The 26,766-nt window shown below is 40.2% G+C and overlaps 1 protein-coding gene across 1 annotated transcript in view; it reads left to right on the top strand.

The window, feature by feature from the left end:
• Nucleotides 1–4,276: 4,276 nt before the first annotated feature.
• The window catches only part of dlc1 (DLC1 Rho GTPase activating protein), a 71,925-nt gene continuing 49,435 nt past the window's right edge, over nt 4,277–26,766 (top strand). Inside the window, exons 1-5 of the mRNA XM_044029267.1 lie at nt 4,277–5,184; nt 6,310–8,297; nt 12,210–12,344; nt 12,459–12,563; nt 25,960–25,993. Coding sequence (XP_043885202.1) covers nt 6,378–8,297; nt 12,210–12,344; nt 12,459–12,563; nt 25,960–25,993 — 2,194 coding nt within the window. The 5' untranslated portion in view covers nt 4,277–5,184; nt 6,310–6,377. The remainder of the gene's footprint in view (nt 5,185–6,309; nt 8,298–12,209; nt 12,345–12,458; nt 12,564–25,959; nt 25,994–26,766) is intronic.

Genomic DNA, 26,766 nt, shown 5'->3' on the forward strand with positions numbered 1-26,766 from the left:
TGAGTATTTTGGAATCTCTGTGTAGCACCTACGTTTTTTTAATAGATGGAAAGAGTGGTAATAAACTACTCACTCACTCTGAATCACTTGACCTTTTATAAAGCAAACAGTGCCTCTTCCAAGATGAGCTATTGAAATCAAATACAGTTATTTTCTCATTCATGTGGTGCAATGCCTTGGGAAAGTCGTGGGGTTTTATTTTTGCTAAATAAGCAGTGCAAACCTGAATTTTAGATTTGACATTATGAAAATGGTTTTGTCTTTGAAAATAATAATAATGCATTCTTACATACATGCATTTTCTGGTTCTAGAAGTGGGGGAATGTGCTCAGGTGCTGATGATTATTGGGTTATGGGCCATGTGTCTAGAAGACAAATGGAATACAGCTGTTGTTACCACCTACTAGCTGTGCTCTGACCCACATGAAACAGTCTTATTTCAAATGAAGGTAGATTGCATGAGTTGAAAATAGATATACGGTTACTGTCCCTGACTGACCTGTTAATAAGTTTTCTTTTCCTTTTGCGTTAAAAGACATGTGGCTCCTGCTGAAGCAGGGTGTTGCTTTTTAAACGGCTGAACTGGGCAGTCTTTGCAGAAAGAGAGAGAGGCTGTTTGATTTATAAAAACATTCAAATCACACCCGTTTTATTTCAATAAATCAGTCGCACGATTTTTGACACATGGTTTATTGCTTTTATAATCTCACACACTTTTTTTCTCCCCTATTGAGGTTGCATTGCAGCATAGGCCTTTGTTGCAAATGCTGGAATATAATAGAATAATTTTAGTTATTTTTGCACACACACCAATTAGTGATAGTGAATTTGACCTCTGCATTTAACCCATCCTTTTTACACACACAAGCCGGGCAAAGGAGTAGTGAGAAGCACTTACCCTTGCTCACAGACACCACAGCCCTCTTGGTCATGGGCTGCCTTAGCAATGTGTCCATCAAATTAACATATTTAAAACAACTCTCTTTCTAAACTGCTTGGTAATCAGTCAAAGTATCCGTCACAGGCCAGATTCTATATGTCTAAGGCTGTAAACAGAGGCTGGAGAAAGTGCAACAGTCTTTTTCTCTGTCAGAAAACTTGATTTACATTATACCCAAAGGTTATTATGGAGTTTGTGTTTGAAAATGCCAAAAATACATTGATACATAGTGAAGTCCATTAATAAAACAGCTCCAGCCGTTTAATTTTAATGGTGTATAATAAAGTATACTTTATTATATATCATACTTTAAAATGCCGGGAACCCACACTTATCTCTGCGACACCACTGGTCATTCAAGGCTTTTAATCAAGACAGCAACAAAGAATAGATGGTACAAAGTCAACACTGATGGGACATTTTCAGTACACAGTCATAAAGATTTGAGATCACACACACACACACACACATTTACACTATCTTGCATTCATTTGGACAGCACAACCAAAGTCTTATCCCTAACCTCAACCTAACCACAATTTATATTTTATATCTTAATATTTAACATAACCAGTTCCTCAGAAATTAGGTTCTGCATTAGGACCAGGTTTTGTTCTCCCTGTGGACTACTGACAAGGTCAGTGTTTATCCCAGAACGGGTCCTATAGAGGTTAGAAACACTCTCTCTCACACACACACACACACACACACACACACACACACGCTGTGACCCTCTCACAAGAAGATTAGATACATTATGGCTTGTATCCTTAATAACTTGTACTTCCTGTTCCCACGGTAATAGTCACATATAAACCATGATCAGTGGCCAAGAACCCCCTTGTTGTCTCCCACGACGATTTCATGTGCTGAGACCCACACACAAGAAAAACAAGATCAAGTAAACAAACAATGATGGAAAAATTGTAGCAGCTCTCAATTTTTTTTTTACTTTAGTTGCATCGTCCATGCTGGGATGTTTCATTTAAACATATTGCAATTGCTGGAGTTCCCACCCAGGCCTCAAACCCTGTCATTTAAACCAGCATGCCTCTAGCCTTTTGAAAAGGAGTTGTTAAACCACAGGGCATAGCAGCATAGTGACAGGAAAGGACTGCAAAGACTTTGGCGTGGTTTGTTGATTTTATATATAGAATTTCAAATGAGATTTGTGCATTTTTGTTAAGTTTTCCTTTAAGTGTAAATGAACCCAAGGTTAGTTTTGGACCTGCATAGCACTGCCGTGCAAGTACAGTAGAGACAGGTTATTTATAGAAGTCCTAAAAAGCATTTAAATAATCTTCTCAAAGCACTCTTTGTATATGCGAGGACTCAATATGACTCAGTTATGGGAGGGACAGTGCTTTTTTTTTTTATCCAAGCGTCACCTACATTTTCCTCCATGGGCAAACACTCTGTGTTCTTCACTGCCCATGATTTAGACTGGCTTATTTTTCCAATAACAAACTACATCTGTGAGGAATGTGAAACTGTTTCCTTTGGGCCCTCACTGCTCTTGAACAGTGGGGGATTATAGGGTGAATCATGAATAGGTCTTTCTTTACCATGTAACCACTCTAGACTGATGACGCTGCATGCCTGTGAGAATATTCACACTCATCCTCTGTGATATGGGACTTTGGTAGGGTCTAGAATGTCATGATGACTCAAATAAATATTCAGATAGTGAAAACCACTCTAGTTGAGACTATTCTTTGTATCAATCCACAGAAAATATATATTTAATTCCATATTATGTCAGAGGTTTATTCTAGTGGTGACTCCAGGAAATGCCTGGAAATGCAATATTGAGCTGTATTCGTAGCAGCGACCAATCTTTTGTCCCAGGACAAAAAAGCTCAATGGTTCAATTTAAGGTCTCCTTTGGATGGATTATAATAACTTTGTTCATCCCCTTACGTTTTCCTGTATTGCCACCACCATTTCTCTATTTTTCAAAACACTCGATCATGAACAAATAAATACATTGTGGTGAACATGATTACCTTTTATTATTATTATTTCATGATTTCACCTGCTAAAATCAGCACTTTAGTGTATTTACCATAGGAGAACAGCTATTGTTCCTGAAAACATGAAGCTACATACTTCGGCACAAAACCAGAAATACCCGTTTTCTCACATAAGTTGATTCAAGGGTTTGCGCACACGCTGTCACTTGATGGATCAGATTGTGGCGTAGACCAGGTGCCCCGTGGCCATGGTCTGATTTGTCGGGTTGGGGGGGAGGCCTGGTCTTTTAAATTATAGGCCTGTCCTGCATGTCCACAGGAGGTAATGAGTGGATAGCTTGAGTCATGCTCTGTTTCGGCCTCTGCACTTCAGTCATCATCCATATCCACATGTAAGCTACTGTGACCAGAAAAATCTGCATTTCGTTACACTGCTCTGTGCACAACCACAGAGCTCATCATGTGATGAGCTACAGAGGAGTTTTGTTGTCCTTGGATTCCTCCCCTTTGAATATGACCATCTGTGTCCCCAGAGAACTGATGCTGACAGCAGTGCACAGTTTCCCAGCAAGGCCCCTAAGAAAAGACTCATCCGGAGCCTCACCTCACATCTGGATGACCCACAGGTTAGAGGCCAGGGTTGCAGCAGCAGCAGCTGGAGGGAGCTTCATTCCAGTTTTCCCTTGTGCCTGTATTGTCCCCAATGCTTTGACAAAAAAATATTTTTGTGCAGCTGACCTGAGAGACAAAAAACAATCTTATTTGGTCAAAGTTTAATTTTGAGTGAATACAGGCAACAAAACTGTCTTGACTGTTTAGCCAACACAAAAGAGTAGTGTGCTTTTTGTTTTGTCTGACCTGGAGGTCCTCCACTGGCAGGTTACACACATGGAAATCTGTGGAAATATTCAGCTTTTCTTCCAGCACAGTCCCAATAGATGCTTAGAAAGAAAATGTGCTGATAAACCTTTATCTGAAAGGTCCCATATGACATCATGTGTAAATATCTCTGGTCTGGCTTGTATTTTTTATTCTTCTTGGGGCCTCTGACAAATTAGCCAATGAATTGCTGGCATTTGCGTCGTTAAATGCATTTCTTCCATTAGGTTTCCATGCAAACAAAGATATTAACTTCAATTGTCATATAATGTCTTTCATTGTTATGTTTTGAAAGAATATATTTTTAAAAGCTTATCTACAGCACCGCCTCACTTTAAATTGACTTAATTGTGTTTGGTTAAGACAGCTTACTGAGAAATACAGTGACAAATTAAAAAAAATAGCCCCAGATATAACTGCCAGAATATAAGAGCAATCTCTCTTGGCCTACAGCCAGAGATCTTACAAGGCAGCCTGTCTGGTACTAATCAAAACCAACTGGTGGGGGCCTTGCCCAGCTCAGTGAAATAGAAAGCTAAGAAAAAAATGAAGGCAGAGTCTGCTGAGAAGAGGAGAGAGAGTAGTTTTGAGAGAAGAATTTGAAAGGAAGTTTGGTGAAGAGTGAGGAGCGAAAGTAGATTGAGGAGGGTGAGGTAAATAAATGCTGATAATGTACTGAGAGAGTTTAGAGACGGGGGATGGGGCTCCTCAGATGTGACTCAGATTCGCTGTCAAAACCAGCGGGGAGGGGACCTGATGAGAAAAAGGATAGAGAAGGAGTGAGCAGGGGTGGAGAGGGGGAAAGAAAAGCCAGCCCCTCTTACACCACCCTGACTCTTTGGCATTCAGTGTCAGCAAAAACCTTAATGTGATCAAGATGGAAGTTGTCTATGGACTTTTCGCTGCTCCCTGGCTTTCTGCCTGCATGTGGTGGCTTCACTGCCTGTCCGACAGTTTCACAGCGAGGATACTGACTGGAGTTCAGAAAAAAGCTTGCAGCAACGTAGCCTAAGGACTGCATACAAAGTCAAGCAAATGTCAAGTCACTTGGGAAGCGATGGATATGTATTACTTCAGATGTGGACGGATTGCTTAAGCCTGGGAAATATCTCTGGAAAAGTGTACTCATGGCAATTTCTTGATCTGCAGCATACAGTATACGTGTTGGATTACTGCCAAATGTACGACTGGATTTTATAGGGAAAAAACTTTGTCAACACTTCTGTAAGTAACTTGATGTAAAGTAGGTTCAGTTCTGCGGTTAATCGACCAGCATCTTTGGGACTTTTTGGAGACCTCCCTCAATGAACTTACTTAACCAGGTGCCGGCTCCTGCCATAAGATACAGATGGCAGTTGTGATCCAACTCTGATACCTCTGAGGAAATAAAAGGTGAAAAAAGCAGAGACACCTGCTTCAAATATGATATTACTTAGAAAGTGTTAGGAAGGAAATAAGTGACATATTGTGCAAAAAGGTCTCTTTTGCTACTGACTCTAGTGGAAATTGTATTGAATTTAAATGATATAAAAACAGGTTTGTAGTAGACTTACCATAAAATACAACAAGGATACCAAGGATCTCCAATCAACTGCCTTTTTTATCATTAGGTTCTATAAAAATACAGCAGATGTTGAGCTTGAATTAAGGCCATCCTGCAGTTGAGGCCATGTGTTCCCTTATTTCTGTACATCCTGACTTAGAACAACAGGAAAAATACCACAGCACCATTCCTGCGATCAAAACCACAGTGTGTAATATGAGAACTCTGGATTGCAGAGAACCAGCTGTTCAGTGACAGGGACAAACATTTCAGCCTTAGTTTGTTTACATCATTGTCATTTGTGGGTGCATGGGAATGTGTAGGATAACAGATCGCCAACACCCTGAACTTTTTAGACCAGTTATTCACAGTTCTAAAGACCGTGTGCTGAAGGTTTGCAGTGTGAAGCAGACCAGCGTGTTTCACCTCGTAAAAACTGGATAAAGTAAACAACAGACATTTACATTTATCTGGACTATTTACTTTCTGTTTTAGACTCCAGACTTTATCAGTGGTGAAGGCATACTATATACTAAAAAGGATACAATATTGGTTTCATATGTTAGATTATTAAAAGTTGTTCCTGTCATCTTGTACAGACCTAGCTAAAATAACTGTGAATGCAGTATAATTCATCATTTCATTCCTGTTTGCTTTTAATTGTAACTGTTAACTTAACCAAGGAGTTTATGTTTTTGGCCGTGTATGTCTATTGATTTTTCTGACCAATAGCGATAGGGAAGTTTTTGAAATTATTGCTTTGAAAATCCAATACTATCTCATACATTGCAATGGTACTGTGTATTTTGGTTGAAATCTGTATCTTGATCCGTACTGACATTGTGGGAAACTGAGTGGCCTTAGCTGAGTAGTTTCTCTTGTGTTTGTTGTATTTTTATCCACTCATTAATATAAATAGTACCTTGGAAATGCTGTCTGTTTCTTACCCTCCTTTCTTTTCTTGCCTGTCCCAGATCTGGTTCACCATTCTCAGCTGGCGTAACAATCAGCCGTATGGGATAGCGTAAGCTGTCCACCCACCATGCCGGTAGCCATACGGAAAAGGAGTTGGGAAGAGCATGTGACTCACCGTTCAGGATTGCAGTACAGCTATGATGATCTGGATCTGGTCTGCTGTCATGGAGTTGACAGCAAGGGTCCATGGATGGGAGGAGGGGCTTCCAAACAAGGTCGACGAACAAGGTGTGCCTCTCTGCCAGAGGGCTGTCATCAGCTGCCTACAGAATTGACACATGAAGTGACAGCTTCTGCAGTAAATGATGATTCTGGAATACAACAGTTGAAAATTTCACTGGATTTGCAGGACGAATCAGTTCATGAACTTCCTTCCGTGGAGGATGATGACTTTTCCGAAAGGGCCACTTTATATGTGCCTTCTCAAACTACAAACATTGGTATTTCTGGAGAGTTTCCCTGTTCAAACAATGACATGTATAGTTCAAACCTGTCTTGTGCTACTGTTAGCAAAACTCTCATTGAGAGAACGATCAACGGTGAAGGTGAAGTCAGCACAGAAAGTAGCCAGAGTTCCAACATCTGCAATGACGATAATGTCTTTAAAAGGCCACATATCTTTCACGAGGAGCAACAATGCATCTCTATATCTTCAAACAATGGATTTCCACTGTCTGGATCTGCTGGTGTGCAGCCTGGCAAACATCCAGATCATCAGGAAACAAAGGAGAGCCATACACAGGGTTACAGCAAACCTTCTGAAATCTCTGAGGCCACTCTAAACTGGTCCAGTGCGAGTGAACTGGAACCCCAGACTGACTTGCCAGATGTTGAGGAAGAGAGGATTTCAACATGTGATCATGCTTGTGCACATGTAAACTTACCTTTTGGTGTGCCTCACAGTTCAGTTGATGTGATGGAAGGTGGTGATGTCATGTCACCAGCTAACAAAACCGCTGCTGGAGAACCAGTCATGACTTTAGTGGTGGAAGGAAAGAGGAACCATGGAGTAAGCCAGAGCGAAGACTCTGCTGACAAGCTGGATGGATTAAATGACCTAGAAACTCTAAGTGAAAATGCAGGAGTTAAACTTCACTCAAAAGACATTGGAGGAGGGGAGCAAGATCATCATGGCTGCACTGGGGTATTGGATCAGGCTGGTGCATGTGAAATATCCTACCAGACTTCATTGGAACAGTGTAATATTGAAATTGCACGGATGAATGTGCCTGAGGGAAAGGAAAGTGCACAAACAGGAAGCAGAGAGAAGCCAGCACAGGTCAGGTATCGGCAGATCTCATCATCTGATATCTGTTTAAAAGGTAAGTGCTCCTCCATGACAGTTTCCTCTGAAAAGGCGAATAGTGGATATTCAGAAAAAGATTCGACAGAGAAAAACATTGCAAAATGTGCTGACCAGTATGTGGGAACAACTACCTCCATAAGTCAACCAACAGACGACAATAATATCAGCTCAGTGTCCAAAGAGTTGACATTTTGTGAGGATCAAACCATAACTCAAAGCTTGGAAAGTAGCACTTCAGAACTGGACACCATTCTAGAAGTCAGCTGTGTTGAACCTGGTGACACTCCAGTACCGGATTCTCCAAGGAACATTTACTTGAATATTAACCAAAATCCAGATGCTCAGCACTCGCATACAAATGATAAACATGCAGTCAGTGAGCAGCACACCCAAAACCTGCCATCATGCTCTGTAGAGGTCTACGATGAGCTCCCGCCAGAGGGAATCCATGGCAACCAAGCCTCTGGATGTTACTTCGGTGAGTCACTTGCCTGTGAGGTGGCAGATGTTCAGAGGGAACACCACAGACCAGGAGCCACAGTCTCTAGAATGGACGAAATAAAGGAGGCCGTTCATGCAGTCACTTCCATCGATGCACACCTTTCCAGTCCAGTTTCAGATGAAACCAAAGAGCCTGGAGATCTGAAAGAGGATAATGTGGTTAAAGTGCGCATGAGAAAGGTAAGGCTTAACATTATATATATAGATGTGATATGTGGGCAGTTTGATGTGATTTTTAGGATTATGATGATGATTATTATTATTACTATTACTAATAATAGGTGTGTGTTTGTTTCTGTGAAATATATGTAGTTGTGGCCCTTCAGCGCCTCAAATGAAGTGCTTTTTTTAAATGAACTGACAGTAACTGGGCATAAACTCAGTACAAATAATTTTGTCCCACACTTTGGCAAGCCTCTAGGAAAACAATGACTTCACTCTCACATGCTTACAGATCTGTGAGTGGGGGGATCTGTGAAATGTTTTACTCTTTCTCAACTACTCATTGCAAAACAAGGTCCTATAAGGGCACAAGGATTGTGAATGTAGAGGGAGTTGGAAGCTCAGGTAAATTCAAATTGGAGAAAGGCTTTCTCATCCGTGTTGTACTATTTACATTTTGCTAGCCAGTGAGCTTATTAGGCAAAGAGAAGTGCCAAAAAACCTAAGCGCTCCATGAATTGGAACTCACTGGAACAAAGCGAAGGTCAGAAAACTGACACAGTCTTTATTCCGTATTAGTAGTAGCAGTGTTCGCCCCTTTTGGAATGGCAACAAGAAATCCATTATATCCAACTGAGCACACATTAACTAGGCATGTTGTTTAGACAAGTGCCATATTGTGGAAACTTAAATTCCTGTGATATGTTCTCGTCGAAGACGATCACCGTCTTGTAAACACCAGCCATGACAGAGAAAGCACTATGCTTGAGCTGTTTTCAGATTTGGAACTTGTTTCAGTTTAGAAGTCATGTAGTGTGGTTAAACGAATACTATTTTGCATACAAACATTTTCTAAAAGCTGTATAGCAGATTAACTGTAGAGGTATACAAATATAATTACATTCTAATGTGTTTATTCCAGTGTTTATAACTTATATGTAATTATAACTTGTAACAGATTTCATATGAGCACAGTTTACCTTTTTAAGAAAAAAAACAAACAAACAAACAAACAACTACATCATTGAAGGAAATCAGCTTTTTGTCAAAAACAATGGGTGCTTTTGCAAGAAGACACAAGAAGATTGTTGTTTCACTAAATAATGTGTTTGTCGTCATTTGTAACCTGCACTTGTGTATTTTCAGTGCAATACATATGTATCTAAACAGATATTCCTAATGCAGGCATCAGAATCCCCCAAAATGAAATAAAACATACGTTTGTTAGGCTTTCCTATAACAGATTTCATGTGTCTGTGCACATTAACTTTGTAATTCTAGTGTATTTAATGTTTTAGCAATGCATCATTTTAACATGAATTACATGTTTGCATAGAGATTGTGAAAGTCCTCTTAGTTTGGTGTTGATGCCTCTCCATCAGCTGCCCTAACTGAGAGCAGAGTCCATTGTAGGGACATGGAAAACCAGTGCCACACTTAATTACTGCTGGATCCAATGTCAGTCACAGGATGACTTCAAACCTTTGGATTAAATGCTCAAAGAAAACAACCTGGCTCTTGGAACTCGAGAAGAGGTGTTCTAGCTGTTAAAGAGGAAAGCACCAAGGCCAGCTATGCATATAGTAATGGTATGGTCTTCTCTTTGACAACAGGATTTTCTCCTGAGTTGCGCACATTTTCTTTGAACAGAATAGAATAGACAGAATAAAAATAAACACAATCATATCCCTTTGCAAGGCAATATATGTAACAAAGAAAAGCGAGAAGAAACACTTGACTATTATGAAGAAAATAACTGAATTAATGTAATGATGTTGCCAGTAAACCATGTTAATGTTGCAGATTCATTTTGTAAAATGAACCCATCTGTTTTGTATAATGGCTTGAGATTATCCTGATATGGGCTTTGTTACTGTGTTTATTTGTTTTAGCAACAAGGCCTTATCCTGACCTCGGGGCCCAAGTGGCTCAGCAGTCATATCTAGTTGTAGACAACCTGGCAGCATCACCACCTCTCCACTCTCTCCTCGTCTTTTCTGTCTTGCTGTCCTTAGATATTCACATCAGGTCTCCGATTATGAATGGAGGTACCAACATTACAATTGTGTGTGCAGAGTGAGAAAGAGACCCTCACTTTAATGGACATGTCTGGGAAATGTGATGCAGACCACGAAATGTAAGAGGAGGTTTGAAAGAGAAGACGAAAAGGGTTCAAACAGTGTGGGAACTGTCTACCATTTATAAAAAAAACAGCAACCAGGAAGTCCAGATGAATGTAACAGAAACTCCAAAAGATGGGGAAGACAGAAAAGAAACATTTAGAGAACACCCAAACCACCAGAATGCCCTCTAAAAAACTGACATTGCACTGCACTTGTTTTCTCCTCTGCTATGTTGTGGTTGTTATTGCCATCTCGAGCTCGATGCTTTTGTCCATTCAGGCCTTGTGGAGATGCCATTGTTTTTCTAGGACACACTGTTTCATTGTGAAACTTTGATGTGCACTGCCACTAGAATGCCAACAAATGCATCTGTGTGTGTGTGTGTGTGTGTGTGTCTGTGTGACACATAGCTCATAATGTCTAGTTGCTCTCTTAGCAAACCCAATAGGAACTGCTTCTGACAGGCTTAATAGGCGATAACTGGAAAATAAATGTAAGTGCAAGTCATAAGATGTCATTAGGGATGGAAGAAGGAGACTATCGTGACAAACTGCTGTTTATCATGATGCAGATTCTATCTGCACCGTCAACAGCGCATTCATTACCATTAGTCACGACTCAGCTCAAAGTAATGTTGTCACCCGTACACACCCACTATCTAACAGTTTGCTATTTTAACATGTCTATGGTATCTGTCGAGTAATTAATTTATCCCACATAACTCAATTAGATTTCTCATCAGTGCATCACATTAAGTAGAAGATGCGGGACGGGAAAACAAGGCTCACATTCTCATGTCAACACGCCTCTCTACCTTTTGCACGAACATACAGTCATAGTGGCTGCACCCCATGAGCTCAGCACCATAAAGTGTTTAAGAGGGTCTATTGGTGTGCGTTGTAACAAGGTTGGTTTGGGACTAATGAGACAGCTGTGTGATGTATTTTTTTTAGGGAGGTCCATGCAAAGAAGACAAGGACATGAAAATGTCTACAACTGCAGCAAGGGCGTCTTTTAGTTGTAACAAATGTTGTAATAAACCAGGTATAGTGGGGGGTGGTACGTTGTGTGTGAACATTTAACATGTTGTACTGGAGACACACCACCTGAGGTCAGTGTGAGCCTTGTTATTATGGTGTTTGAATGGCTAGCCGAACAGTGCATGTCAGGACTGATGTTTTTTTTAAGCCATGTGATTTAATTGGAACTGATTTGTTACAGAAGATTGGAAGTTTCATGAAAAATAAAACATAACAAGGGAACAAGCAGGAGCAAGGAGGGGAACATGGGCATGGAGAGAGTCATGGTCATCTATAACAGAACATTTCCACAGTTTTGTGGTATGAAGAGATGGAGATGTTTAGTTGGCAGTTTGGTATTTGACCATTTGATTTAGATGGAAATAAAGTCAAGGAGTGTGATAAGATGAGATTAAATTATGATAATGAAATGCTGGACACAAGCGTATAAATCTATAGAATGTATGACTTGACACTCACCTTCCACAAGCAAAGCATACGTGAGAAAAATAAACTAGCATGTAACACTTGATGTTAACTTCAAACGTACCCTGAACTGGAATGCAATGAGCAAGTAATGTAGTTTATAAATGGTTATGACTGTACCACATGAAACACATCAAAATAAGAACTATACGTAACCCTGGTTCAGATCAAATACAAAGCTGTGAAGATATTCTTTGATTTATTTTTGTCATTTTAATCACACCAGTTCAGAAAAAGCTGTCCCCACCCTGTGGACACCTCACTGACAAAAATATATTTTTCTTTTATTTGTCTCTTTTCAGCGGGAACATGCTCGACTAGACTCAATGGTGTTGCTGCTAATGAAGCTGGACCAGCTGGACCAGGAAATTGAAAATGCCCTCAGTGCCACTTCCTCTATGGACAGCACCCCCACCCTCCATCGACGACAAAACCTGGTACAAAACTGCAATTGTCATGTTTTTTTTTGCATCTGCAAATGTATTATTTATCCTCTGTAAAAACAAATATTCAGACCTTATGTATTTATTCATTTATTTGTACGTGTGCAGGAGAATGATTTAGGATCAGAGTCACAAAACCCTCCACATTCACATGGTCTTGCTGCCTCCACGTCAGGATCTGCACCTGTGCTCGGAGCAAAACCTAAGAGTGGGGTAAGTCAGGAGCCACATTTATATGAGACTACATCAGCACCATAATCAGTGTGAGCTCATACCAAAATATCTAGGTTATGAGTTGTTCAATGACCCACACATGACAAACACACACATGCTTCCAAGTCTTTATAAACCTTCCTTTAACTTTCACATTTCAAAAACTGTCCGATAAAGATCCATTGGAATTACAAGAATAATAGTAATCTGTGTTAAAAGTAGACCTTTTTAGAAATCATTTCCATTTTATGGGTTTCAGTATTTTGTTTATATATGATGCAACATTCACTTGGGATGCAGTTGTCGAAAAGTTTAAATAAAGAAGGTAAACATGCGCTGGTACACACACACACACAGAATTCCCTAATTGTAGGAATGTCCCCCAGCACTTAGGGCTTAGCCAAGCAGACGTTAAAACTCTATAATTAGCTGGTTCCAAAGATGTAGACCCCTTCGCCCCAACAAAGAGGTCATGAGGGGGGTCTGGGAGGTGAAAAGCCAGGGAAAGGTGGAGGGAGGGGGAAACGCTTCAAGTGAGACGCATGTCTTCAAACCCCTTGCTTGCTCACTTAATGACTTTGTCAGCCTTGCCTTTTTGGCGTTTTCAGAATGAGGGCAAAGTGAACAAGGCCACTAGATGCTGCCCAGTATTTATGCAAGCTTTCTCATGAAGTGCACATCACACAACATTTCAAGCAGGACACTTCTGTTGTCCTCTTTAGGAAAATAAAACGCAATTCTCTCACAATTCCTTCTCGACATTACTTTGTCTTCTTGCGTGTGACAACTTTACTTCTGTAGTCACACAAAGGAGGAAGGCTTTGTAGTTAATTTAAGATGCACAGATCAACATATTCAAAGATGTGTCATGTGTTTTGTCTGTGGCTAACTGTTTCCATAAACTCCAACAGTGACCCAAAGTAACTCACTAAGCTTGGGTAAACACTACTTTCACTGCACCTAATAAGAGGATTTTTACAGTTGAGAACCCTGTTGGGTGATTGATTGAGGCCAAACAGATGATGACTCCATGAAGGGGATTCTCAGTGGTTAATAGTTGTATGGGTCTGTTGAGTCCTTTCACAGTTAAGGTTTTGTGACGCCCATTTAATCTTTTTAGCTAGACAATACAAATCCTTTAAATGATGTAAACACAAGGCAGATGTGAGATAGAACCACGACTGAGTTTGAGGCTTCATTTCATCCACCTCCAGAGTTGTGTTTAATAATGACAAGCTGATACACATGCATCATTTTGTAGATTATTCAAGCACAGAAGATCTCCTAAAATTAGGTACTATGTAAAAGTACTGTGCAGCTCTGAATAACAGGAGAGGTAGTGTGTAGTTAGCTTGTTACCATCAAATCTGGGCATATGGAACATGAATGTGACATTATAATTTGACATAACATTGTCATCTCTCAGTAAAATTATCCGTATTGATGGTAAGTCATGTTACTGTCTCTTCTCATGTCTGTGGATGTTTGCAAAGGGCAGACGTGTTTATACGCGCGTCTGTATATGTGTTTGTCATTGTTATGTATGAATTCCTTCCATTTCATGCTACATTATGCAAGACGGCGCTGGTATTGCTGTCTCTGACACTCTGACACCCCCTGGTATCTAGCGTAACACTGTGTGACTGTTCCAAGCACATACGCACTCTGTCTTTTATGCAACCATGATAAATGTGGGTATGTGGCGGTGTACGCTGGTGACAGGGGGACAGTCACATGTACAGGGTCATTCACTCACTGCTGTGTGGATAAGACACTGGGTTCAAGTGAACTGGTTCTAAACTCATAGCTGGTGGTTATTGTTAGCCTTCAGCAGGTGGCTGTTATTCTTGCATCAAATAGGGAGGGGTCTTGCATCTAGCGGATGTTGTGCCACAGCAGGTGTTTTTTTGTTGGGGTGGAAATGCTATTCTTTGCCTTGAGTGTTTTTGTTGGCAGGTCTCAACTACTTGCTTAGTGTAGCAGGTGTCTTACCATGTTGTTTGACCTACATAGTTGTGTAGCAACAGGTATGTTTCATTTTGTGTACAGGCTTATTAGCCACCAAATTGGCTGCAAGTAATCATTTGCATTATTCAGCAATTTGTGGAATATTTTCTCAGTTAACTCATGGGTCATGTGGTCTATGAAGAGATCAGCACATTAACGCCATTGCCACAAACACTTAATTTGAGGACACAATCTTTCTATCCAGTGTGAATCTGTAAACCTTCCAGTTGAAAGACAACTTGCACTTGCACAGTCCTTACTCCTTGATTTTTTAGTACTTTTACTTTTGCTTCTGAGACTTTTACTTAAGTAATATATGTAGAAAAGGTGACATCAACTTCTACCAAAGTCATTTTCTGCTTAGATACTTGCACTTTTTAAGTGTCCCTTTTTAGGTACTTTATACAATATACATACATATACATACGTATATGTATATATATATATATATATATATATATATATATATATATATATATATATATATGTATGTATATATATATATATATATATACATATATATATATATATATATATATATATATATATATATATATATATATATATATATGTACATATATTTTTTAATAGTATTAACAGTATAAGAGTATTATATAATTTATATTTATTTGCGGTACGGCATGCCACTGCATAAATAGCATTAATTAGAATTTATAAGTATAATCTGTAGTGGCAAAGGTCATGCATTGTGCACAAAGTATTTGTTATGTGACTCTATTTTTAGAGATGAGTGGCTGCAGAGGATGTGCCAAGGCACAGAGGTGGGTGGAGGCTGCTGACCCCTGACCACCTTCCTCTGAAAGTTACAGTCGGAAACAACATATCAGTCACCTTAAGTGCTCAGCGTTCCCACCGGCAAGACTATACTCTGAATCCCCTAAAGAAGATTAAGAGTACAGCTACTGGACCAGAAACAAAGAAGGGTTGTCTGTTAAATTTAGCATGGAGGCATTACATATGAAGACAGAGAGGGCGCTGCCCTATACCAGCCCATGTCTTCTCTGTCTTTGGTAAACATTCCACTACAGGGCCTTTAACTCTTGGTTTGGATCTGTATTCTGTCTCCAGGGCAACATCGCTCCAAACACAATGTCTGTCATCTCCTCTGGCGGTTTTTGCCACTGTTTGAACCTGAACTGTGGCAGAACTCTCCAGTGTACATGTTAGGATTAGAGGATTTTTTTTTGGGAGATGATTGACTCAGAGATATTTTTAATTTTGAAAGACAGAGAGTCCATTCCCTGTCACTTAGTTATGTATGTACACAGTTCTTTATCTGTCTGTGGTTCGGTGGACAATAGAAGTGCTGTGGTTTGCGTGCTAAGGTCACAAGCAGATCTCTGCTCTGTTCTTCCTCTGTGTTCCGGTTTGGCAACCTCACAGTCCCCAAACATCCTTTATCCAAACCACACCTTCTTCATGTCCCACTCAGATAAAAGCCATAATATTTCTGCTACTTTTCTGCACTTTTACATTTTCTCCCACTCTCTCTGTCCCTCATTCCTGCCTCTTTTCAACAGTCAACACCATGTGCAGCAGGCATAATTAAGTTTGCCTACGTTTCACCCACATACTTGGCTTAAAGACCGTAGTAGGCCATAATGAGTCAGTGAGCTATGAAACCAACCGCCATTCAGTCTGACGTGGGGTGCCAGTAGTGGCTCTGGTCATGGCCACGCTGGCCGCTTTGTGTGGTGTCATTGTCCCCAAGGTCACTCCCCTGCTGAGCACAGATGTAACATGGAGACAAACACTGTGATTTGAAAAAAAAGAGGGTATGAAAAAAGAAAAGGCTTGTGTTTGGGACAGGATGTGGAGAATGAACTTCTCCTCCACCCCCACAAGGAAATCTTGTTTTTCCTGCCAATTCAAGGCTAAAGCCTTTGGATAGAGCACTCCAGGAACATGAGAAAGGACGTATTGAATAAATATATGTCTCTCATTGTTTGCTGTTGGTTGAGTTTGAGTAGAAAATGTAATCCAAATGTAATCCAAAATCACAGCACCACGTGCCATCATGAAATTTACCACAATAAGCTTATTTGTTCGACTAAATGGATTGTTTGTTTGAGCATCATTGTGGAAGGCAGCTATTGCACAAATCTCCATGTTAACACACTGTGTTCAATGGGAATGTTTGTCTGTTTACATGACAACATTCGGTCTGATGCCACATAAAATACATCATCTTTATCACCAATGTGATTTATTGACTCCAATAAATCTTTCTTTTTTTTACCTAAATGCATCATACTTGTGTGATGTGGTCTTTCATTCAGTCTGAAAACATCACTTCTGTTTGTTGCTGAAGTCACTGAAGAAAAAAAAAAAGCTCATCCATTATATAAAGGAGAAAGAAGAAAGTGCAGGATGATGACAGTTGTTGACAGTAAATCTTGGGAAGGACTGGAAAATACAGACATCTGGAAACACCCCTGCAGCCTGCTGATAATGAAGCGTCATAAATCACAGAAGGAACAAACAAACTCTCAGAAACACACACAGATTCACAGATGCTGAAACATGTACACAGGAATGCATTGTAAAACCAGGTGCGATACCAGCAATACTGATTCAGGCTTGTGGTTCAGCTTTTAATTGCATATGTTCACGCTTTTGTTTTGAATGTTTTATCCATGTTTGAAGATACATTAGCTCAGCCAAGACACACCTGTGTCTTTCCCAATTACTTGTCGTTGCCCTCATTTCTAATGTAGAGCAAGGAATGCAATCTGCTCCTGTACCTGTGTATGAAGTGTCCTTATAGTGTTCAAAGCACTGCTGATCTAGTTTAGGCAACGCTCAATAAAACTTTCCATGTTCCCTGTGTGTTAAAACTCAAAGGTCAGTGTCAGTCTGGCTTCCCATGCATGCCTACTTGAGCCTACTTGAATATATTAATATTCCATTCCAATACAGTATATTGTGCGAGCTTAGTTGATGCATACACTGAATTACCATATGCATTTTCCATATTCTGTGCATACCGTTGCAGACTAGGGTGGACATGACAATATTTACTTCATGCCGACAACAGCTGATTGGCAGACATGGAGATTATGAAATGGCATTAAAGCTACATACTATAACCAATAACCAGGTACATTTTTTGCCAACAATTGAGGGGTGTTACCTGATCAGGTCTTCTGGCCGAACAATCCAATAGTGTGTGGTATACACAGACACAATCTTTTTAGTCATTTACTTGATTGGAGTTGTCTCAATGTCAGACTTGCTCGTGGGAGCTTCTGTGCGTTCCCAGTCCAAGTGTGTGGTCCTGTGTCTTCATCGTATCCATAAGTAATCTCACAATTTTAAAATGTGTTACCATTTGGAAATCCTCCTGTGTGTGGCCGGCCTAACATAAATAGCATTCCTCAGCAAATGTTACAAAACAGTGACCCAGCAAGGTTTCATCCACTGGTCTTTCTAGAAAGTCAACAAGCTTTATGTCTTCCACCGACAACAGTCTAATCCCTCTGTGTTGTTAGCCGTCTCTGATTTATACCAGCAACGTGTGGATGCAGTTGAGGGTAACAGCTCTTGTCCATAAAACACAGATTGAACCTGGTGAGCTAGAAGAGGTGACACATGTTGTGTCATTATAATCAGTATAGTAAGTGGAAGGCCGGAATGAACAATCCAAAAGCTGCATGTCACAGAAAATGCAAGTCTGAACCATGTGGCTTTCAGTTTGTTTTTTGTCTGCTAAATTAATCAATCTGCAGGGACTTGGTGTGATTTTGTCATTCATTGTGCAGGCAAAGTACTGTACATTAACAACATGGCAAAATGGGATGAATTGTGTGAACAGGTAGAGATGCCACAGTGTGGATTTTTTTTCCCACCAGGTAATAAATTCATGACAGTGTTGTCTTCATGATGTTGATATTGGATTTCACTGCAGGAAATTGGAAGCGTGTTTGTTTGTGTGTCATTGTAAAATGTTGCTTAATAGACACTTTGTTTTGACACAAAACCCTTATGCTCTCATCTCTTGAGACTCCATTGTGCAGTGTACTTTTCATTTCAGATGAAAAGAACTGTAGCATTCAACTTAATAGTTGTTGTTTTTTACACGTTGGTCTTTTTTATTTGACGAACATGACTGCTACATTACCTCTGATGTGCAAAAAGGCAAATTCAAATGTACTGAATACAAGAAGGGAAATGCTTTCTAAAGTCAAGCTGCTTTCATGAATGCACCAAGTATCAGGATTGTCAACCTGTATGAATGACATTAGGTGGATTAACCCACTTAATCCAGCTTTTGAAAGGAAGAGTCTTATGGTCAGACGTTAAGAGTTACTGTCTCGTCCGGTGATCGATTCCAAGGGCCAGTCAAACAGTTCACAGTTTATGCTCCAGGGCCCCAGCACTAAATCCCAGATGGCCTGTTGCTTTGGCTTTCTCATGTAAACAAAGGCAGATGTGTGTCTTTCTGTCTCTGTGTGTGCACATCCACTTTTCTCATTCTCTCATAATCAACATCAACCCACACAGAACATTTCTCACAACTCAAGGCTGACTGAGAGGCCTCAGCTAGTGGTCAATGTATTTGTGTGTCAGAGTGTGCATGGTGAAATCATTAACTTCCAAACACAACCAGAGACAGAAGGGAAACCCACTCACCTGGGCTTTTAGTGTTAAACAGTGTTTAAACAATGTACATGACACAATTTAAATAGTGTTGCCAAATTTACTTCAGAGTTGTTTTCTTTTCAAATAGCTTTTAAATTCAACATCTGGACACTAATGTACCTCTTCTGCAGGAAATGTTCCAATGCATCATTACACCAAGTCCTCGCATCACTTCCTGTTGACAAGTGTGACATGTGGAAATGATTAAAATGTGGAAAGGGGATGCGGGGGAGAAAGTATAAGGGGTAGTGGGGCCTTGACTCAGGGAGAAAGCACAAATGAAATTGTTTCCCACGTTTCCCTGTATACATGCACCCAGGGGTCGACAGAGCATGGATAATAAATTCCTTTATAAGTGCAGGGCAGAAAGTGCACATTCATGCCAGTCAAAGAACAGAAATCAGGTCCAGATAACATCTCCAAAGGTCCTAGACAGGCAGGCGTGTGCACTCGCTCACACTTACCTCAGTCTGTCTTCCCTCTTTCACACACAGTTACCTTATACGTCTAGCGCTGCAGCCGCCACCTTACCCGACCATAAGCCATCTGCACCAATTTAGCCATTTGCGTTAAGTGGTGGAGAAAAAGGTTTGGGTTAGTCTGAGCCCCCTAATCCTCGACCAGCATAGACCATGGGTGGTCACACACATTTACACACACACACACTGCAGCTGCAGTGCAGGGAGAGGGGGCTGGGTTGAGAGAGTGGTAATGGGAATGAGAGAGGCATGTTGGATTGCTCAGGTTTGTTTTGCAAGAGCTACATGCCAACGGCTTGCTTAACATCTAACTCATTTACTCACACAGAAAAGCTTTTGCTTATCCTGCCACATGCAAGCTCAATTATTGAAAAAATATAACTGTTTCTGAGGCTGAAACACAATGTCCTTGTTTCAGTACTCACTTGCTGGAGTTTTTGAATTGTGAAAAGCTGGAAATGACTGTTTAAATAGTCTTTTTTGACTCTTTGAGTGGTAGCTTGATCAAACATTCAAATAGTTACTGATTCTGAATTGATTCCCAAAGTATGAATAGGAATACTTTCATTTATTGAAATGATGGAGTGCACAATATTGGGTACACATAAAACAAACACTTATGGGCCTACAGTAAATCTCACATGACAAAAAGTGAACTGAATAATCAAGGTTTAGATTTGATGTTGACATTTGATGTTGTTTGATGTTGACATTTTTTGATCAAGTTAAATATTTTTCCCAGGAAAGTAAACTGTTTCTTCACAGATTTACTCTTTTGTGTAAAACCTTTAATGACACTGACATGATTCGTGGGAACACTTAGTTTACTAAACTTCTGGCCACACTAATGACAATAATGATCCTGCAGTGGTCAATCGCACATGCTTGTAGGCCACTACACACATACACATGTGTAAAATAAACACATACCATACCCCCACACAACCCACATCCAGTAAATTAGTGGCAGTAAATGAGGCAGCTGATGGTTGCTCTGCAGCTTACTGCTCTCCAGTGAACACCTGACACAGCCCAGACAACCCCACACAGGGACAACCTGCGATGTGGCATGCCGGGGGGTGGTGGGGTTGCGCCGTACAATGAAAACACTGGTACTTACTGGCACCCATTCATTGACATTCTTGTCAGGCCCTGCAGTCGCTCACGCACGTTTATTCAACTGTAATAGTTATTATGAAGGAAAACACAGAATTGAGTGAAGGGGAGACTTACACTGTGTAAGAGAAGTCATGGGTCATTGACAGGAACCTGTGGTGTGCTGTTTACACACTGGGAAGTGTGCATGCAGTTGAACTGAAATGTCTTGTTGCTGCTGAGCAGAGGAGCCTCACAGACCTCCCATACTGACTATTATTCAAGGCTAGGAAGGTTAGTTTAAGATATTTCATGTTCAACACCCTTGCACTTTAATATGATGAAATCTCTGTGTGATGTTATACTGTAAACCCCACAGCAGAAGTGATACTTTTCAACTTCCCTTTCTTTTGCTCTCAGCCACAAACCCATTCATTCTAATTGAAGCTATAAAGACTCTTTAAAAGTGAGTCACAGTTGACTCATTTCCTACAACATCTAGTTACTATTATAGGGGCTAAATGTAGCTCTGTGTGATTGCTGTGTTTGTTGCATTGCCAACACTGGCAACAACAGCTGTTTACTTACTACTCTAACGCAAACATTTTCTTTACTCACCAGGAGCTGAATCACTTCTTTGCTTCTTCAGACATTAGCATACTAACCAGCTTGCCCCATCCAGCCCACCTTGTCACTCTCTGATAACCAGCCCTCTCCGAAGAGCTGCTCACAGGGCATTCATAATTTAACCTCAACTGTAGACCTTATTTTTGAATGTGAAAGTAAGTAGGGGTCTCATTTCCAATTTGTGCGACACTTCCTGTATACATTTCCTTCACATATCTGTGAATGGAGGGAGTTTTACTTCCTTAACAATGTCGTGGCAACATTTGTTCTTCTTGTTAACAAATCTAAATGGCAGGTCAGTTCCACATCCATGTAATATTATGGAGTGGAATGAGGAAGTGACCTCATAATATGTTTGGAAAATCTCCATAACAAATATCGCACGTCTCACAATATGTAAATATTGGAGTAACAAGTTCACAGTAGGACATTTATTTATCATGGATACATTGTGATAGTATAGTGTAGTACAGTATAGTATAGTATAGTATAGTATAGTATAGTGCTCTAGAGGTCATGTGACTGTCAAGCTTCTGGCAAACAAATGGTACAAGTGCTGGTTTCAAGCTGTAAAAGTCCACTGCACACTGCAGTATATCACAGAACCTGACAGACAGAATATCTGGTCCTTATTATAGCCCCATTTGCTTTGCATGAGTATGGAAACAGCTGTAGCGGACATTATTCCACATTATTCTAGATCTGCAGCATGACGACATCTTTAACGCATTTTGTGATAAACCTTCTCTCGTTCAATAAAAGCGCTTAAAATAAAGTTCAAAGTTAGCTTTATTGTCAATTCTGGCACATGTAATTACATACAGAGAATCAAAATTACATTTCTCTCAGACCCTTAGTGCAAAAGATATAAAATAAACAAGATATTTAAGTTAATTAGTTTTGTTGTTTGTAATAATGCTCAAGTTAACATCCACATTCATAGCTTCCCAGTCGGCATTTAAGAGGAAACCTAAGGGAGACTTAACTTACAATGACCGTGCTTTCTGAAATAGAGCAAAGGTTTTATAAATGATAATTATCAATACTTCTTGATGATGTTTTTTGGTCCTTTTTAGCAGTAAGACTACACAGGCTTGCCTTAATCTTCACTGAAATAATTCAGTTCAAAACCTAAACTGCTTGTGAAGTTGTCCTCAGGAGAAACAAAACTGTTAATGTATGTTACCTGTTGTCCAGCAGAGACTGAAACATGTTGTTATTGTTGTCTGACTCTTGTACCACTCACTGTGTTTTACTCACAGGGGCAATACAGCGAGGTCACTGCTGTGACTGAAAAAGCGGAGCTAATATTACTGAAGCCCAACAGCTGAAACAGCACTGAATATAAATCCATCTCTGAATTCACTTTACTATTGTTGTTCTGTTTGTGCTGGTGATTTAGTGATAGTGGGGTGAGTGGGAGTCTTTGGCCGTGGCTTCTCCCTGGTGTCTTTTTACGTCATTAATCAGCAATAAATTCTAAGGTAATTTTTCCACATAGAGAATTTTACCCAGTGCTTGTCTGTCACCAATGACAAGATGAATGCTGCTTTTGCTGGCAAATTATCCACAACTACATGCATATGCACAGATACATGATAACACTAGTACCACAGACACGCACACGCAAAGACCCACATCTCAGCAGACATGCCATTGGGATTTTAGATAAATATATGTATGGTTAGACATCTCCCCCACTGGCTTTTGAAGAATCTGAGTAAGACAGATTGAGACCCAGACAACACTTTATCAAGAGTCAGTCAGCCGACGCGTTAGCAAAAACAATCTCACCTATGAGAGCAGGCATTGTATTCACTCAGACTGTGTCACACCTGCAGTGGTTCGTCATAAAATGTAAGAGCTCCCTATAGTCCCACTTTGGCTTATAATGATTCATTCTGTGTTTTCCCCATGTTGTAACATGCTCAGTAGTATGAATAAGTTCAGTTTAAAATGATTAATCCTGAAAGTCATGCCTGTTATTATGCCGAAAAGGAATCAAAATTCCCAAGAGCTGCAAAAGATTATCACATTGATAAAGTTAAGTGTATCGACAGTGAATTGGAGTGCACACCATGTCTAGTGGTTGCCAGATGTTCAGACAGCTTCTGAAGTCTTTCCCCTGCGTGTTTCTGCCATTGGTCACGACGACCAGCTTTTTATGCCACCATCCAGAGTTGACATTGCGAAGACAGTCCATCTAAAACAGGCACGTCCAAACTCCAGATTGTCCTGTTGTCAGATTTTAGATGGCTCGCAGCATCGGTTGTATAATGTATTATTTTTGGCCAGGGACGGACTGGAATAGACTGGCCCAGACCAGTTCACTACATACAATCACGCGTACACACTTTAAACACCACAGGATGCGAGTCACGCCATCCCCAGTAGCTCAGCTGGTAAGGGGTTGCATTCAGGGTTCACGTCCCGGCCATAACAGACCGATACATAAACCACTTACTATGTTATTATGTTCTCTGACTCCAAATGTGAAAGAAAGGCAGAATTATTTTTGGTTTTGTTTTTTTTCATTTGTTTACTCCTGTGTGGCTTAGATTTAGTTATGATAATTGAGACATTGAAAATAAAATTGTTCTAAAACAGCGCATTTGTCTGTAACTTTAAGTGTTAAAAAAATAAATGTCTGAAGGGACCATTGGCACCCTGGAATCTTCACATTATCAAATCTTGAAATGTAAATCAAAAATGTGGGACACCCCTCATCTAAAACTCACTAGGGAGTCACGCCTCAACATTGGAGGCATTCTGTTGCCTTTACACAGAGCCAGGTTAGCTCTTTTTTCTTGTTTTCAGGCTTTGTGCAAAAGCCATAACTAACTGGCTGCTGTATATAACTTTCCATACCATTAAAAAATTAGAGTGACATTCATATTTTTATGTAACTCTAAACAAAGAAAGCAAATGAGTGTACTTGCCAAAACTTTCTTTCATTGTGCTGAACCTGCTGTGTGACTTCAGGACGATAGGCCTGTTAGGGGAAAACACTCTGGAGGAGAAAAGGCATTTATTTTGTAAATGAAGAGGAAAAGTTGATACAAGGCAATGCTGTCACGGACTACCTCACTCAGTCTGATCTGTTCCAGCGGAGTGTGGATTAAAACAGATCAGGGTGTGGAGGTCACTTAAGGAACCTGAGGTCAAAAGTCAGAGGCAAGAAAAGACCTTTGCATTCCAACTGACTGCTGCACACACACACACTCTCTCACACACACCCACACACACACACACACTGCTCTTTTTTAGGATAAAGCCTCCAAAAAAAAACAGAGAAGTATTTTATAAAAGCCCCAACAAAGCCAAAGAAGGAAACATTACACAGGGCAGAATGATGACAATCAGCTCAAAAATGTGTTACGATTTTATCAGTAATGTCTCTCCAGACCGCTTCTCTGAGGGCTGAATCAACACTGAATCATTTAGAGTGATGTGATATTTGTTCAGAAGTCTCTGGTGGAATTATTATCTGTTGTAAGCATTTATTAAAACGTGTGCACATCAGAAAACTATGCACCACATTCATGGTGTGTGTGATTAAACCCACTGTACATGAAGTGGCAGACTTTTTGGCATGCTATTCATTCTGATGATTGATGTTTTCCAGTTCAGTCATCACATTTAATTTTAGCCGTTGATCACGCAAACATACTGAAAATGATAGTCCAGTTTTTTTGTGGCGGTCTGAAGCATGTAGGCAGTGATGACTGCACTGTGCACGCCCTCCAGGGCTGAGAACCAGCCTGAGATATGGTGGCCTGCTCTCACCAAAAATGTAGGTGCTAGTAAGGGACATGAGGATCAACAGATTTGAGCTACCTAGCTAAAATTAACATATCCTATGTTATTTTAAGCATAAGTTCACCATCAGACAGAGATTTTTTTATTCAAAAACTGAAGTTTGAAAAAAAAGAAAAATGCTCACTCTCCTGCACCAAAGTCCATCAGCATTTTTAGCTTGCAAGGACACAGGAGATTAGGTAAATTAGGTAAAAACAAATGATTTCAAACACGAAAGGCACAAAATGATATTGAGGCATGCACAGTGACATCATCAGTGGGCGTGTCATATTCTGGGTTGTGAAAACGAGCGGAAAGTTGAGGAAGTGTGGCGATTTCATCACTGTTGTGTTTACTTCCGCCTGAGTAACGCGGAGTAATGTCCTCCCACTTTGGTTCCTCTTAAACTGGTGTGAACGCGGGCTGGTTTGCCAGAAGGTTCTGAGGTTCCAGAACGGCACCAGAGCCAGAACATGGCAGAGTTATGATTGTTCCTATTTTTGCATATTTTACTTTGTTCTCACTTTGAGCAAAGGATATTCACCCAGGTCTTATTTTCCTGCTGATGTTGATTGGAGTAGGAGTCGATGTCAGCATGCTTGCATTGTAGTCATTTGACTTGTTGTAAATTCACACCTGAACTATCTTTTTAAATTCTAGGTTCCATGGCATCATAACAAAACTATGTTGACTATAATATTGTTTTTTTCTTTTCTTGTCTTTCCCAGAGCACATCTGCCATTCCTGAGAAAGAAAAAGATGGTAAGTCTTTGTTTGTTTTTTTTGTTTTTTTTTCATGTGCTCAGTTCACATGCAGATTACGGCTGACCAGATGATAATCTGGGTAGTTAAAGTGATACCATGAAGTCTGTCTGCAGTTGAGCTGGCGTGAACCTTGTCTGCTGTCATGTAGGGAGGTTTCTCCAATACAATATCTGATTGATAGTCTTCTCTGGTATTCACAATATGGGTAAGAAAGACAGGACTGAAGGAGTTTCTGAGCGGAGGTGGACAGACTGCTACTGTGAGACACTGGATGCCAGTCTAGATAAGATCTGAGACTTACCTACTGAAACATCAAGTCTGTTGCCTAAGATAAGAGCCAGACTTGATGTTGAGTGCAAAAAACCTTTGATGCATATTTATTTTTTCAGTGCTTACTCATCTTTGCACATTTTTGTTCATCAATAAATAAATAAATAGGTAAGATAAATGAACCGAGGATTGAATGCAGATAATAACAAACAAATAAATGTGCAAATCTATACAAATGCACACCCTTATCCTGCATACACATTTTTGTGGCTGGACTTTATTGCCGTTTGTTCTGCTTTAGGCCTTCTCACACTGACATCTGTGATAACTCTGCATCGCTTTGTCATTTATTTGTTCAAGTTTATTATGACTCTATTAAAAACACCAAACAAACTCAATCTGGTAGTGACTGCTGCCTCCAGTCTGGCTCTGACCTCTCTGTCAGAAGTCTGCCAGTAATGCGCAGGGTCATTAAGAAACTATGGACGAACAGACCTACT

This window comes from Solea senegalensis, linkage group LG6, assembly GCF_019176455.1.
Source record: "Solea senegalensis isolate Sse05_10M linkage group LG6, IFAPA_SoseM_1, whole genome shotgun sequence".
NCBI classification, from domain to species: Eukaryota; Metazoa; Chordata; class Actinopteri; order Pleuronectiformes; family Soleidae; genus Solea; species Solea senegalensis.